This window comes from Rhinolophus sinicus, chromosome 3, assembly GCF_057876585.1.
Source record: "Rhinolophus sinicus isolate RSI-liver-muscle chromosome 3, RSI-T2T, whole genome shotgun sequence".
Lineage (NCBI taxonomy): Eukaryota > Metazoa > Chordata > Mammalia > Chiroptera > Rhinolophidae > Rhinolophus > Rhinolophus sinicus.
In genome coordinates this window covers 178,082,760-178,098,092 of record NC_142503.1, presented here as the reverse complement: position 1 = coordinate 178,098,092, position 15,333 = coordinate 178,082,760, and the positions used below count along the sequence as shown (strand labels likewise).

The 15,333-nt window shown below is 49.9% G+C and overlaps 1 protein-coding gene across 2 annotated transcripts in view; it reads left to right on the top strand.

The window, feature by feature from the left end:
- LTBP2 (latent transforming growth factor beta binding protein 2) overlaps positions 1 to 15,333 on the top strand; it is a 99,056-nt gene that overhangs the window by 59,211 nt on the left and 24,512 nt on the right. For both annotated transcript variants that reach the window (XM_074327209.2, XM_088797403.1), the window contains exons 9-13: positions 5,994 to 6,068; positions 9,186 to 9,308; positions 12,389 to 12,553; positions 12,809 to 13,024; positions 14,114 to 14,133. In XM_074327209.2, the coding sequence (XP_074183310.2) occupies positions 5,994 to 6,068; positions 9,186 to 9,308; positions 12,389 to 12,553; positions 12,809 to 13,024; positions 14,114 to 14,133 (599 nt within the window). The remainder of the gene's footprint in view (positions 1 to 5,993; positions 6,069 to 9,185; positions 9,309 to 12,388; positions 12,554 to 12,808; positions 13,025 to 14,113; positions 14,134 to 15,333) is intronic.

Below are 15,333 nucleotides of genomic sequence, written 5' to 3'. Positions count from 1 at the left end.
ACAGCAGCAATGCCGTTATCGTCATCATCATCGTGAATCAGAGCGCTCCATATGTGCCAGGCCGAGTGCTTTCTTATCTCCTCGCATGCTAACAATGTCTCCAGGAGTTTAGTGTTACTGTCTTCATTCTACAGGTGAGGAAATTGGGTCTGAACCCCCAGGTCTGCACGACCCCAGGGCCCTGTTTCTAACCACTCTCTATGTTGCCTCCTGCGCCACTTCTCGTGCACTCCGCATTCGCTGAACTAGGGGACCCTGGTTTGGGGGACAGCTGTGCTGGGTGGGGCTCCTCTTCGCTGGAATTCTGGGTGAGACACCCCGTTTCCTGCAATAAAGAAATGGAGTTTTCAGAATTCCAGTTGTTGGGCTGGAAAAAGCAGCGTCTCTTTGACTTGAGGATGTTCTGAGAGCTTCTTCCAAGGGACTTGAAGCCTCTTGGGAATTTTGCCTGAACTCAAGTTCTTGCCCTCCCTGCCCAAGCGGGGGTGTCACTGACATGTGGCACCTTGGCCTGGAGAACTCCAAGGAGGGATGGGGGTGGGGTGGCTGGAATGGCACCTCTCTGAGGCAGGGGTCTGACTAGACCCCTCTCCGCGTCGCTGTTTGTGGTGACCAAGATGCCCACGTTGGCTCTAGTGTTGCCCTGAGGAAGCAGTCAGAGCCCATCTTTGGGTGGAATTTCCACAATTACTGGGGGGATCCATTAGGACTTCACCAAGGAGGAAAATGCGGAATAATGGACATTATGATAATTACCAACACGTGACAAGCATTGTGTGCAGAGTTTTACATGTTTGTTCAGTGTTCACAATAACCCATCCAGGAAGGAATTGTCATCCGCACTTTACTGATAAGAAAACCGAGGCTCAGAGAGGTTGAGTAACTTGCCCTAATCTCTCCAGCCAGTAAGGGGCAGCAGTCCAGTTTGCTATTGAGACTATGTTGAAGGAAGGAAAGAAGGAAGGAAGAAGGGAGGAAGGGAGGAAGGGAGGAAGGAAGGGAGGAAGGAAGGAAGGAAGGAAGGAAGGAAGGAAGGAAGGAAGGAAGGAAGAGAGGAAGGGAGAAAGGAGGAAAGCAGGAAGGGAGGAAGGAAGGAGGAAAGGAAGAAGGGAGGAAGGGAGGGAGCCTTGGGGAGCTTTTATGGGACTGTGGCAGGCACCGTGTTAGCTTCAGTCTGCCACTGATTGTTTCAGTAAAGTTAATCTTCACAACAACCCACGAACTGAGTTTCTGTCCCCATGTCTACAGATGAAAAAATTAAGACTGAGAGAGGTTAAGAAATGTGGTCCCGGTCACACAGTGCTTCAGACTGGAGCCAGGAACTGGATGCAGGTCTGGCTGCCCCCAGCAGCCATATTCTTTCTCCTGCTCTGGGGACTAGAAGTTTCTCTCCAGCATACGCTGAATTTTGCAAATTGGGGGGTTCAGCTCCAGCTGGCTCACCCTCATCCAGCGTGTGTGTGTGTGTGTGTGTGTGTGTGTGTGTGTGTGTGTGTGTGTGTTCTCTGGGCAGAGGGGTAGGTGGCAGGGGACCCTCCACACCTCTCTGCTGCAGCCATCTGTCATTAGATTGAAACTGGCATGGCTAGTCGACAGCCCTCTGGCCAGACACGTGTCTCCACCTCCTCCTCCTCCCTGAAGCTCTGTCACGGAGTCGGGGCCAAAACTGTCTCCAGCAATTAGTTTGCCCTCGTTGAGGCCTCCCTGGGAGTGCCAGCAGCCAAGGGAGAGCATGTGCAGGGCAGGGGCAGGCTGCAGCCAGGGGCCCTCTGCTTCCTTCCCGGTACGTGCCCAGGCAGAGGTGCAGCAGGTCAGGGACCAGAAGACCTGAATTCCAGGCTCACATGGCCCAGGTTTCCTTACCAGGAAAGTTACACATCTCTGCCTTACAGGAGTCATGGGCATTTTGTGATGTTCAGACTCCTTGGAGTGCCGGTTGATTCCAGCACATCCGTCTGCCGCTGCTTTGCATCCTTGGGTCTAAGAGTCCCAATTGCGAGGTTGCTGGCAGCTCCCAAGTGTCTCCTTGAAGCACCCATAGGAATCACGGCTTAACTACTCTCTCTCTCTCCAGATCTCACAAATCCTCCTCACTCTATTTTCCAACCTGTTATTTTATCCTTGATCTGGCTGAGGGGCCATGAGGGGTAGTATAGGTTTTTCACCATTTCCTTTATCTATTCTGCATGGCACTTTGGTTATATACATTTATCCAGCAACTGATTAGTTCTTCTGGCCTCCTCCTGGGTATCCTTGTATTTTTTGTTTTTTTCATTCACTCTCCTAATCTCTTATTTAAAAGGGGGACAAAGGGGTAGGGGAGAGTTCCAGGAAGGGTGATACTTTTCCTGCTGGGCAGGTGTCTCCCTGGGGCCTCTAGACCCTAGGATTTTCAGCCTAGACAACTCCTAAGACTTGCATAAATTCAATCATTTATTTATTTGGAGGCAATAGAAAGTAATGGTTCAGAATTTATCTTCTGGGAGCAGGTGGCTGAGATCATAATCCCAGCTCGATCCACCTGCTAGGTGACCTTCGGCAGGTTTCCTAACCCCTCTGTGCCTCAGTTTGCTCATGTGTAAAATGGGGATAATATTAGTAAGTACCTCCAAGAGCTGTTATGAGAATGAAATTAGTTAATAAATGTAAAAGCCTTTATAATAGGGCCTGGCTCTTAGTGAGTGCCATTTTAGTGTTTGCTATTATTATTCATTCCCTTTTGACTGAGTTCCTGTACTGTTCCATGTGCCGTGCTTGGCTCTAGAGACATAGCAGTGACGAGGAAGACAAGGTCCTCGCTGTCATAGAGCTTATGCTTTATTGGGGGAGATGGGCAAGACAACAGGCTGTCACGGAGCAGCGTATTAATGCTATGACAAGGGAAATCCTGCATTGGGAGCACTTGAGAGGCGTGCCTGGTGTGGGTGGCAGTGGCAGGGGCAGTGATACCTGTCCTTGCTCCTCTGAATCGTACGGCTCAAATGCTGGGCGTGGGGCTGCTCATATTTCCCAGTATCTCTCCCATCCTTCTGTCTCAGCACCAGCATTTTCAGAATCCACATTTATATCCACTCAGTGACCTTTTAGGCTGGAGACTGGTCACCATAGTCGAAAACATGGGAACCCCTAGCAAAACCGTCCGTGGCAGGAACAAATATTACAACTTATATTTACATTTTTTTAATCTTAAAAAAATTAAGCCTTAATTTTTTAAAAATAAGACTAATTTATATCCTTACTTATTTTGTTCCATATGTCAGACTGTCACCTGTCATGTTTGGCAATTCAAACCTTACCCAAAGATAGCAGCTAATGACAGTCCTCGGGGAAAACGGGGGTTCCAAGAAAAGGTGGTGCCTCTTACATTTGTCTGGCATATCACAACACACAACATACAACAATGCTCGGTTTATGGGATATTTCAATTACTTTATCTAGGGTTTTTTTATAATTTTAGATCTGGATTTTTTTTTTTTTTTTAATTGGGGAATATTGAGGAACAGTGTGTTTCTCCAGGGCCATCAGCTCCAAGTCATTGTCCTTTAATCTAGTTGTGGAGGGCGCAGCTCACTGGCCCATGTGGGAATCGAACAAGCAACCCTGTTGTTCAGAGCTCACGCTCTAACCAACGGAGCCATCTGGCAGCCCTACATTGTCTAATTTTAACTAAAGCAACACTCACCAAGTGGAGAAGTGATTCTAAAAAAAAAAAAAATCCCTGCAAAGAAATAGAATTCAAGATAATGCGAATAACATAATCACAAGTAATCATTAAAAAATGCAAAGCTGACACTTCTCCTCTAACCTGTAATCATCCATATATCAAGGTGAAAATACTGATAGCCTCTCAGATATGACCCAAAATAGAGCCCAGAATCCAAAGATCAAGAAGGCTATATGAAATATAGTTTTATCTGCTGTCATTACTAACAAACCTGCCCAAAGATAGCAGCTAATGACAATCAACGCTGTATTGATTAGAAAAACATGTAAAAACAAGGAGACACTCAAACTTGGCTGTACAACTGGATGAAAGTATAGCTATTTCTAACATGTCTCTTGGTATTTGCAAGAATCTATTTCAACAATAAAATATATGAGCCAAAGGACACATATTCTCAACAATAAATAACTTCTTGAATAAAAATCAACTTTATCACACAACTTCGGAAGTGTAGCCGCTGGGGCTATGACAGCAGGTAAGGTAATGGCGATGCAGAGAACTGGATATAGAATTCCCTTATCACAGCCTTCATAAGCAAGCTATTGCCACGAAGAAGTCCAAGCCTGAAGAAGGCAGATTGCTACAGGAAGTCATGCAGTTAACTTTTTAAGAGAAGGCCTTTAAAGTATAATGGTTTCTTTTAGAACTTTGTGTTGGAATAATGTCTGTGAAAAATCCCTTATAACCCTTGAGAATTGTTGGCTATGCCTTGGCAAAGGAATTGTCAAACTTAAGGATGAGTTTTTATGTTTTAAACAAAAAGATGGGTTTTCTCCATTTGCCGCCTTTTTCTGGGCTGACAGGCGGCTGTCAGTCCTGTTACCTGCTGGAGTTGCAGAAGGTTGCCGTACTACTCTGGCCCTTCGAAGTAATGGAGATTCTTCCCCCAGTTTTATTTAACATAAATATTTTTTTTTTATCTGTAAAGTAAGGGGGGACGTTGTGAAATCAAGGCGGGAAGTGTATCAGCAACAAAATACTGAAAACTATTTCCTCATTGTGGGATGGATGTTGTAAACCATCTCCATCTGCACTCTTGAAAAACTTGAAAGCTGGAATTTTATAACTCAATTAGAATTTGTAAGAGCAACTAAGTGACTGCCAGGAAGATGGAAATTTACTAGCCAGATTTCAACAACAGCATCACATGGTTGGTGATTGTGAGCGAAAAATGAATGTAATGGTTTTGTAAGAGCATTCACTCAGGAGCTTGTTCCATCTTGAGCTAGGCTACTCTGTCAGGTACTGCAGCATTAAAACCAAGTATCAAAATAAATTGATCCAGGGTGTGAATTGTATCCAGATGTTTAAAAACTAATAAAACAACTGCAGTTACATGAGATGTAACCATTAGGAGAAACTCGGTGATGGACTCACCGCCTCTCTGTACAATTTTTAGCAACTTCCTACAAATCTATAATCACTCCGAAAGAAAAAGTTAGAAAAGTAATAAAACATGTTCAATCATATGTTATATTGCATTATATTGATATTATTGTATTATATTGATATTGTATTATATTGACATAGAATATATAACTGTCTATAAGATATATAGTTACTTAGTATCATTTTTTTTTAATTTATTGGGGGGACAATTGTTAGTGAAATTACATAGATTTCAGGTGTACAATTCTGTATTACATCATCTATAAATCCCATTGTGTGTTCACCACCCAGAGTCAGTTCTCCTTCCATCACCATATATTTGATCCCCTTTACCCTCATCTCTCACCCCCCACCCCCCTTACCCTCTGTTAACCACTAAACTATTGTCTGTGTCTATGAGTTTTTGTTTCTCATTTGTTTGTCTTGTTCTTTTGCTGTTTTTGGTTTATATACCACATATCAGTGAAATCATACGGTTCTCTGCTTTTTCTGTCTGACTTATTTTGCTTAGCATCATACTCTCAAGATCCATCCATGTTGTCACAAATGTTCCTATATCATCTTTTCTTACCGCCGAATAGTATTCCATTGTGTATATATGCCACAACTTCTTTACCCATTCATCTATCGAAAGACATTTTGGTTGTTTCCATGTCTTAGTATCATTTTTAAGAGCAAGGTGAGATAGGAGTAACCTGGTGGGAACCAGGGAAGGGATTTCAGCCAAGGAGGCACAGCTGCCCAGGGTGATAGCTGAGAGAGATGGAGCGTCACACCTGCAGGGTGGGCTGGAGATCCAGACTGCACCCCAGTTCCCAGCATGGGTGACAGAGGAGCCCAAGGGCTCTCACTGAGACCTGCCTGTATCTTTACTCCTCAGCCTCCCCAGTGATTGAAAATGGTCATCTGGAGTGTCCCCAGGGCTACAAGAGACTAAATGTCACTCATTGTCAAGGTAAGGAGGACAGGGGCCAAGGCTGGGCTTGGGAAAGGGAAACGGCAGCGATCTGATGATGTAGGGACACCCCCACCCACCCCCAGACAGGAGAAGCAGTTGATGCTGCCTGAGTGGTCTCTACTATGTACCTCTAAGCCCCAGTTTGGGGGAGTTATGGGGACTGCTATTTCCAGGGGCCTAAAGAAGTCGGGGGATAGTGATAGATTTACCTGAGAAAGGGCCTGGGAGCTGAGCCCATCTCCTCCTCCCCATCTCCACCCACCCCCTCCCAGACCTGGGCCAGGTACCTCTCTAGGGCTGTGTAGTTCCGTGTCTGAGGATGCCAGCCCAGTCTCCACACATCCACTCATCTCCAGGGCTAATCTCCCTGGGATGGGAGGACGTTTGACTCCAGGATGGGAAATCAAGTCAGCCTAAGTTGATGGGGACCTTTGTGGACTTTCCTCAACAAAGCACCTTCAGCTGCTCAGGCGTCCCCTGCCTCAACCCACAGCGGGGTGGGGGGGGGGGGACACAGTTGGAGGAGAGAAGGACTGTACAGCACAGACTCTGGCCTTGCTGGCCTGGCTGACAGCTCTGTAAGGTCAGCTGAGGCCCAGGGTGCTCTGCATTAGAGAGCCCCTAGAAGGACAAGGCCCAGGGGCACCTTGGGACAGAGGGGTAGGAAGTAGGTTCAGCTATGGCTTTGTCACTACAGAGGATTCTACAGAATGACTGAGGGGTCCTGAAGCCTTCACTGAGGGGAAAGCGGCTGCCACTCAGCAGCTCAGGCTCTGAGTGGAGAGCCCCTGTTGGCTGTGGCCTGGCAATAGGTCTGATCTGAGCAGGGCCTTCCAGCCGGGGGCTCTGTACGGCTTACTTTGGGTGAAGTTGGGTTGGAGACAAGGGATTGACCCAGATGGCCTCCTAGGGCCTTCTCTCTGGAGGCTTCTTCAGGACAAAAAAGTCTAAGGAGCCCTGGGGTGGCTGTGGGGTACCAGGCCCTAGGGGGATTTCTGGCCCATGGATAAGAAAAGGTGGACCAGGCAAAAGTGTGGGCCTCTGCCCTAGCCCAGCCTGGGGCAGCCTCCCTGAGTGGCAGTGGGCTGCGGGCCTAGTGGACAGCGGATATGGGAAGATGTCTGTAGTTTTGCCCTTGAAGCGGGCAGTAAGGTCGTTCATACATAAACTGTCCCCAGGGGCCTCTCCTCTTGGAAGGTTTCCCAGCCTGCCAAGGTTAAACTTATTCCCAGAATCTCAAATGTGCTCTTTGCTCTCCCTCTACGGAGACTCCAGTATATATGATGCCAAGGGGACCTCCCCAGGAGGCCACGCCCCTGAAACCTCTACCCTTCCCATGTCTGTGGCCTTGGTCTCCCTGTCTGTGAAGGGACCCACTCAACTCTGTACTCACAGGCACCATCCTTCCTCTCTCTCCATTCTTCTCTCCCACTTCCACAGGGTAATTTTGGGGTGTTGCTATGAACTGCACACATTGTGCTAGGTTCTACTACACAGGGATGGCTCATACATAGCTGCTGTCCCAGGCGAAGACAGACAACTTAAAAATTACACACCATGAGAAAAGTGCTCTCGATGGAAAGAAGCGCTGGGTGTTATGGGATCGCATGGTGGGGGCCCTTCCCAGATTGGAGGCTCGGGGAAGTCTTCAGGTGATACCTGACCTAGACTTACAGAATGTGTAGTGGTGGCCAGCCAAAGGGGAGATGGGCATTCCAGACACAGAGAACAAGTGCACACAAAGGAGTAATTCGGGCTGGCTGGAGTAGAGACTGCGTACAGACAGGAGATAACACGGGCATCCCAGGGTCTCCTCAGAGCCACTACTCACCCACAGGCTTTGGAGAAATGTGGTGGACGGCCTTGGATACCACGTCAGGGTGTAGGGGCTCCGTCTGGAGCTGATAGGGAGCCCGGAGACTTCTCAAGCAAAGTAGAGGCAAGTCAGATTTGTGTGTAGACATATCACTCTGGCCACAGTCTGGCAGCAAATGGATCAGGTTCCCTTCCTAGTTCTCCCTCCAGCGGGGCGTCCTGCCGAGGAGTGGTTGGGTCGTCTTTCAGCCCCTTCATTCCCGTGCTCGGTGCCAGTTTCCCCAAAGCCTGTGAGTGAGCAGACGGCGCTGATGATGCGGGGCTGCCAGGTGTGAGCTCCTGGCCCTGGAGGTGGGTGCCCTTCACACACCTTTCATGCTCACCATCACTGTTGCCACCATATCAGCCACAAAGGTGCCATCACCAAGAGGGGCCCTGGCTTCTTGGAGCTTCGAGTGTGAGAGCTGGGATCTCCTTTGGCACGAAGAAGTTTGGGGCGTGAAACACTTTTGAGATCCCAAAGGGAGCTGACGTAGCTCCTCGTGTGAGCATCCCCTGGTCTCGGGGCGTGTGGGTGGCCTGTCTGAGGCAGGAGAGTTGGAAGGACCTGGAGACATACCCTCCTAACCCTCTGCCCCCAAGCACCTGCCTCCTCTTTCTTTTTGGGGTCCCTCTAGAGTGCAGCTCACTGCAGACATGTTCTCCAGACTTTGGGTCCTGCAGAGAAGCTTCAAGATCTCACAAGGAAAGCTGAATAAGAGGGTCTAGAAAATACTTTCTCCACCTTCCAACCCCAAATGTCCCCTTCTCTGCTTCCTCTGTTTGCCTCCCAGCATGTCACTTACTAGCTGCGTGACTTTGGGCAAGTGACTCTTGGAGCCTCAGTTTCCCCACCTATAAAATGAGGACACATGGACCTACTTGATAAAATTGTGAGAATTAAATGAGATGTTATATGTAAAGCACTTGGCACGGTACCTGACACATAATAGGAACTCAATAAACATGAGCTCTTAATATTATGATCATTATTACTAGTTACAGGACCAAGCGATTTGAAATTTTTATCTCATTTTATCCTCCTATCTATGATTATCTGGTAGTTACTATTATTATCCCCATTTTACAGATCAGGAAACTGAGGCACAGAGAGAGGGATCACACATAATAAATGACAGCTCTCTTATTGTTGTCCTTTCATTTGGAGAAAGTATTTGAAGATCTCTGCCCCAGCCCTGCCTCGCCCCCCAGTCAGGCCTCGGTGGGGCGGGCACCTGGTCATCTTCTCCATCCCTGCAGATATCAATGAGTGCCTGACCCTGGGCCTGTGTAAGGACTCGGAGTGCGTGAACACCAGGGGCAGCTACCTATGCACCTGCAGGCCTGGCCTCATGCTGGATCCATCAAGGAGCCGCTGTGTGTGTGAGTGCTGGTGGGACCCAGGGGTGGGGGACACTGGGAGGCAAGATGAGACCCTTGGCATCCACGGGCTGGGCCCAGAGCAGAAATTTCCACCAGGCCCCATCCCAGGGCCCAGTGTCAAAAACTCAAGCTGGAACTGGGCCCAATGTACAATAATGGATCTGTTTCCTACTGCTGGAACGGAGACAGTTACTACTTCATTTTTGGCTTTAGGCATTTCTTTGGGGACTTTGCAGTTTGAGGTTTTCTACTTTGTCTAATCATTTCTGTCCTACCTGTTGCCTCATTTACTTTGGGGGAACGCGTGTTGCCTCTGCTCTAATGTCTGGCTGAGCAGCAGCTGCCTCTTCTAGAGCCTGAGCTTAGCAGCCTGGTCACTTAGCTGCAGACCTTTCTCGAGGGGTCTGACTCTAGCATGAATGGCACTGCTGCCCCAGCCCCGGGGCCTTTCCATAATCCTGTGGTCCCTCGTGGTTTTGAATGTGTCTCGGCACCCATGAACACGTGTGTCACAAGTCGTATTAGCATCGTGTCAGCGTGCGCACGCATGTGCACACCCAGGCAACTGTTTCCAGTGACCTCTGTGGTTTCCAGCTGGGAGAGGCCCAGGCTGACAGCCCCAACCCCCATGTCAGAGCTGACGCCATGGCCCAGACAGGGCTTTCCTGGGGCAGGGAGACCTGACCAGAGCTGAATAAAACCAGTCCCCACTGGCCCCTGCAAAGTGATAGCCCAGGTCAGCCACCCCCACTCAGCAAAGCTCCCTCAAGCCATCTAAGCCCTCAGCCTGCAAACTGCCAGGTACTGGATCTGAGGAGATCACAGAATGAACACGACGCCAGCACCACCCAGAGGAAACATCCCATTTGAAGGGAGGAGTCGATCCAGTGTGTGTCTCCAGGGGGAGGACACAGGAAGAGTCTTAGGAGTGGACACCCACAGAGTCAGTGGGCCCAGAGTAGGGAGAACATGTCAGGCCACTCTCGGGAAGACCTCCTGGTGACAGAGACATGTAATCAAGTCCCTGATGAACATACAGCCCTTCCTTCTCTCCACCCCCACCCCCACTTAAGATTTCTTTATCAAGCAGCTGTGTTTAATGTCTGAGGTGACATATTTATTAGTGCCAAAGAGAGACCCTTAGTATAAGAAAGCAGAGATGGCCCGTGGCTGTTCTTTATTTTTTTCTCCCTCCCTAATGTTATCCGCTCCAGTCCCCTCTGATGATTCATCTCTCTGTAAGTAAGAGCGGGGCAGGCTCAAAGTTTCTCTTCCCTTCATTTCTGAGCTTTGCCCCTCTTCCCTGTCACCTGACCAGGGCTAGTAGAGCAATCTACAAGGGTCCCTCTAGGCTGGGCCACCTCCTGATATTCCCAGCTAGGTCACCTCTACCCTCCTGCCCTAAAGGACAGAGCCCTTCCATACAATATCCCAAGGGAAGTGGCAGCTGGAGGCAGGTTTGCCCCTGGACACCCAGGTTCATGGACTGACTGATAACTGACCTTTGTGTAGCGCATGGCCTTTGACAAGGCATTCTCTCATGTATCACTCACTGTAAAGAAGGTTTATTAGTCAGGAGTCTTTGGGTTGCAAGTGACAGAACCTCAACTCAAACCACCGTAAACAAATATAATGAATTCATCTACACAACTAGGAAGGCCAGGGCTACCGTGTTTCCCTGAAAATAAGACCTAACTGGAAAAGAAGCTCTAGCATGATTGTTCTGCATGGGGACCTCCCCCGAGCAAAAATTAACATAAGACCCGGTCTTCTTTTGGGGGAAACCCAGTAGGGGTGCCTTGGGCTTGACCAGATCCAGGCTCCCCCAGTGTCACGAGGATGTCTTGCTCTAGTGTTTCCTCTTCTTTGAAAAGTGGCCACCAGACACTCCAGGCCTACATCTCCCAGCCTTGCAAACTCAATTTTTTAAAACATAGAAAAATTAAAAGCACCTCTTTTCTAAAACTCCAGGAAAAGTCCCCAAACTGATTTTTTACCACTGGGCCTAATTGTCAATGCTCATCCCTGACCCAACGCTGTGACCAGGGGAAAGGACTATACATTTTCAGCCAGGAAGTGGGGTCAGCCTCCACTCCCACCACATGGACCAAAGCTGGGGGATGGCGTGGATCCCATAGTAAAATGAGGGTGCTGTTATCAGAATATGGGGGCATAGGTGCCAGGCAGGCAGAAATACAGGCATCTACTACACATGGAATCATCACCTTATTTCACACATAAAGAAGGTAAAGCCCAGGGAGGTCATGTAGCTCATGGTGAAGCAGGGATTTGAACTTGGGCTGCTCAGTCCTGACCAGGAATCCCCAGAGTCATCAGTTCCTGAGCTATAAGTGTTGCCCTCTTCACCCCACACCTCGTCCCCTTGTCCAGCCTTCTTAGGATTTCAGTCTCTTCCACCAAGGCCTGGCCTCCTCTTCTTCTGTTGAGCTAATTTACAAGAGACTAGTCTGTAATATTTACAAGCAAGGGGACAATGGTGGTAGCATTGTTATTATAGAAACCCCGCCCAGCTTGCCCTCCCTCTGGTCCACCAGAGTTTGATTCAAGGATCTAGCCATCTATCCATCGATCCAACAGCATTTACTGAATAGCTGCCTGCTCCAGACGCTGTGTAGGCTGTCTTGGTTACAAAGATGACCAAGTTAGGGTCCCTGTCCTCAAAGCTGCCCATCAGGCCTTTGGTTCTTCCCTTGTCTCATCTCCCCAAGAAGACTATGGCCCCCAGAGAACACTGCTGCCCACTCACCCCCATGCTGGGCTTTGGTCGACACTTGTAAACTCAGCACCTGGAGACAAGCAGGTACCTCCCTATTTCCTGCTCTCAGGTTCTCCACATGAATGGGAGTCAAGGGTACCCTCAAACAGGTAACATAAGGAGGTGCTGAAGTGTTCCACTGCATTCTTGTGAGCATTGTTAGGGCCCCAAACTTCCGGACTGAGAGTTGGGCCAGGCCAATCCCAGTGCATGCAACCAGCTATGCCTCCATCCTCAGCTTTCCCTCCTATGCTTTCCTCTCCTGCTGGCTACCTGCCATCCCCACCTGCTGTGTCTGTTACAGCGGACAAGGCCGTGTCCATGCAACAGGGGCTGTGCTACAGGTCGCTCGGGCCGGGCATCTGTGCCCTGCCTTTGGCCCAGAGGATCACCAAGCAGATATGCTGTTGCAGCCGAGTGGGCAAAGCATGGGGCAGCAAGTGTGAGAAATGCCCCCTGCCTGGCACAGGTAACCCTCTGTTTCCCTCTCAGCTCTGGCCATCAAGGGGCTTCCTCCAAGCCAGGGGCCATTTCTCCCCACTGGTCCCTAACATTAAGCCAGAAGACCCTAGTCTTTCTTCTGGCTCAATTCCTTAACCCAGCCTGGGATCCCTCCCTCCTCGCTGCCACAGTAGCTTTGTTCTCCAAAGGGAGGGAAGGGGTGACGCTGGGTTCCTGCAGGAACAGCACCTCTCAGCGTGTCCTCTGACTGTTGATCTTGCAGAGGCCTTCAGGGAGATCTGCCCTGCTGGCCATGGCTACACCTATTCGAGCTCAGACATCCGCCTGACGGTGAGGAAAGCCGAGGAGGAGGAACTGGCCAGGCCCTTATGGGAGCAAGGACAGAAGAGCAATGGGACCCTGCCCGAGACAGCAGAGAGGCAGCCACTCCGCGCAGCCACTGGCACTTGGCTGGAGGCCGGAACCACCCCTGACAAGGGTATTTGGTCTGGGGGAGATGCCTGAGGGATTACCCTTCCCCTTGGGTTACAGCACCTCAAAGAGCCACTGGGTACTTATCCTGGATGCACGGCATCTCCTCTCCAAAGGGAGTTTGGAGCAGCAGCACCCCGCCCTGGGAACCTGCTCTCCTGGCCTGGCATGACGGGAAAGCCTCACCCCCTTCCTTGTCCATATGCAGTTAGGAGGTGCCCACATACCAGGAAGTTGCTGGTGGAGGTGCGAGAGGTCAGCAGCAGTCGCCACTCCAGCTGCTCAGGCCTTTCCATGCCCTGCCCCTGGCCTTGCGTCTTCGGAGGCTGGTGCATGCTGCAAGGCCTGAAGAGCTGGCAGGTGGATGCTGGGGCTCTGCGTGCTTTAGATCCCCTTCCCTGGCCTTCAAGTCAAAACACTAACTCCAGCTCAACTGCCTTAGGCCCAGGAGGCCTGCAGCTTGGAAGAGACTGGGCTTATGGCATCCCCAGCAGGTGTCCTGGGAAATCATGCAGAAAGCATGCTCAAGTTACTGGTAGCAGAGAGCAGGAGGCCAAGGATATATTAGGACAAGGAGAACTAAGTGATGGCCAAAATTGCTCCAGGAATCTGGAACAGACAGAGATGTCAGGACAGAGCCTTAGTCGTCATGGAAACTAGACACGGGGCAAGCAGGAAGCAGATCCTCTCCTTCCTAGAACTGTTCCCCTGGCCTGTAACCCAGAGTGAGAGGCAGTGACCCAGTGTGGCTGGGAGGCTTGGCAGGAGGAGGGTTACAGCTAGGACTGATGGGGGACTAGCCTGGGAGGGGGTGGGACTCTTGTCACCAGAAGCCTTAAAGGGAGCAGGAGGTTTCCTTTCACCAAGTGAATAACCTCATAGGCCCTCCAAACCTGGGATTCTGGAACCTGTAGTGGCCAGTCCCAGCGGGGCGGGAGGGGCAGAGGCAGGCAAGAAGATCGCCAGCTCTCTCCACTGCTGACCTGTGGGGGACAAGGTCAAGAGGTCATGATTGAACCAGCCCTGGCAGTGGGTGGAGGGGAGAAGGCAGCCAGATTGTTCTCCCTGAGCTCATGCTCTCACCTTTCCTTCCCAGGTGACTCTCAGGCTGGCCAGGTAAGTGAGTCCTCCCACAAGGGAGTTGGGCAAGCATGGCAGAGAGTGGAACCTGGTAGCCACTGAGGCCACGGGGCTGTGTCCCGTGAGGGAGGAAAGGGAGAAGGATGGAGTACATGTAGGATTTTACTTGCAGAAATGCTGAAGCGGGAGGGTTACTCCAAACGCCTCGTTTTACCCGAAAGGAAGCCATGACAACAGCTCCTGTTTATCAAGTAGCTTCTATGCTCTCTTTGGGATGGTTCGGGGCCCTCTTCAGAAGGGAAGCAGGAATGTGTCCTGTTAGTCCTGGCTGTCATTCAAACACTGTGGATGAGGTCTAGAACTAGTTGTGGATTAATTTCAGATTTGGCACTTTCTGAGCTTGATTTGCTTAAATCTCAAGGTCTCCTCTGAGAGTGGCTCATGGGGAAGTAGAGGCCTAGTTGTGTATAGTCTGAAACCCCCTCACTGAGAACGGGGGGTCCCACTCCCTTCCCTGTACCCAGGAGTCTGCTGTAAAACACTGAGTGACCTCCTAGAAAAACATTCCAGAAGAGTGAATCAGCTTCTTCTTTCTCCAGTCTGCCAATCTCTTCCCTGTCCCCTGCCCCTCCAACCTACATACCTAACTGTCCCCCAACACTGTTTTTCCGATGAGCTTCTCTCCCTGGAGAACTGCATGTTGTCCTCCCAGACCGAAGTTCTACTTCTGTGTCCTGACAGATTCAAGCCACGCTCCTGCTCCTCTGTCATCCTCTGCCCATGCTCCTTCTCCAGGCGCCCACCGTTTATCTGCCTCTGTCCGTGGGCTGTGCTGAGGGACACCGGGTGTGGCCTAGGGTCTTGGCTTCCCCTCACTGGCCCCATGACCCTAGATAGGCAGTGAACGTCTGGAGCTTCTGTTGCTGTATCTGAGCTCACAGCATTGATATGATACTTGGTGATATGACACTGAGATGGCACATGACATACACCAGCTCATTTAATCATTTTAGTATATGTGCTGCCGAAGCGAGCACAGCTCATTTAATCATTATAACCTACTATCATAGGAATGTTGAGAAGATTAAAACAGTTAACATAAAGTACCTAGCAAAATGCCCAGCATGTAGTAAAAATTCATCCATGCCAGGAATGCATGAAAATGTGAGTGAGTGATTTGGATGGGAAACCCGGAGGCAGGAGTGAGGGTGGCAGAAGGAAGAGTGTCATAGGGGT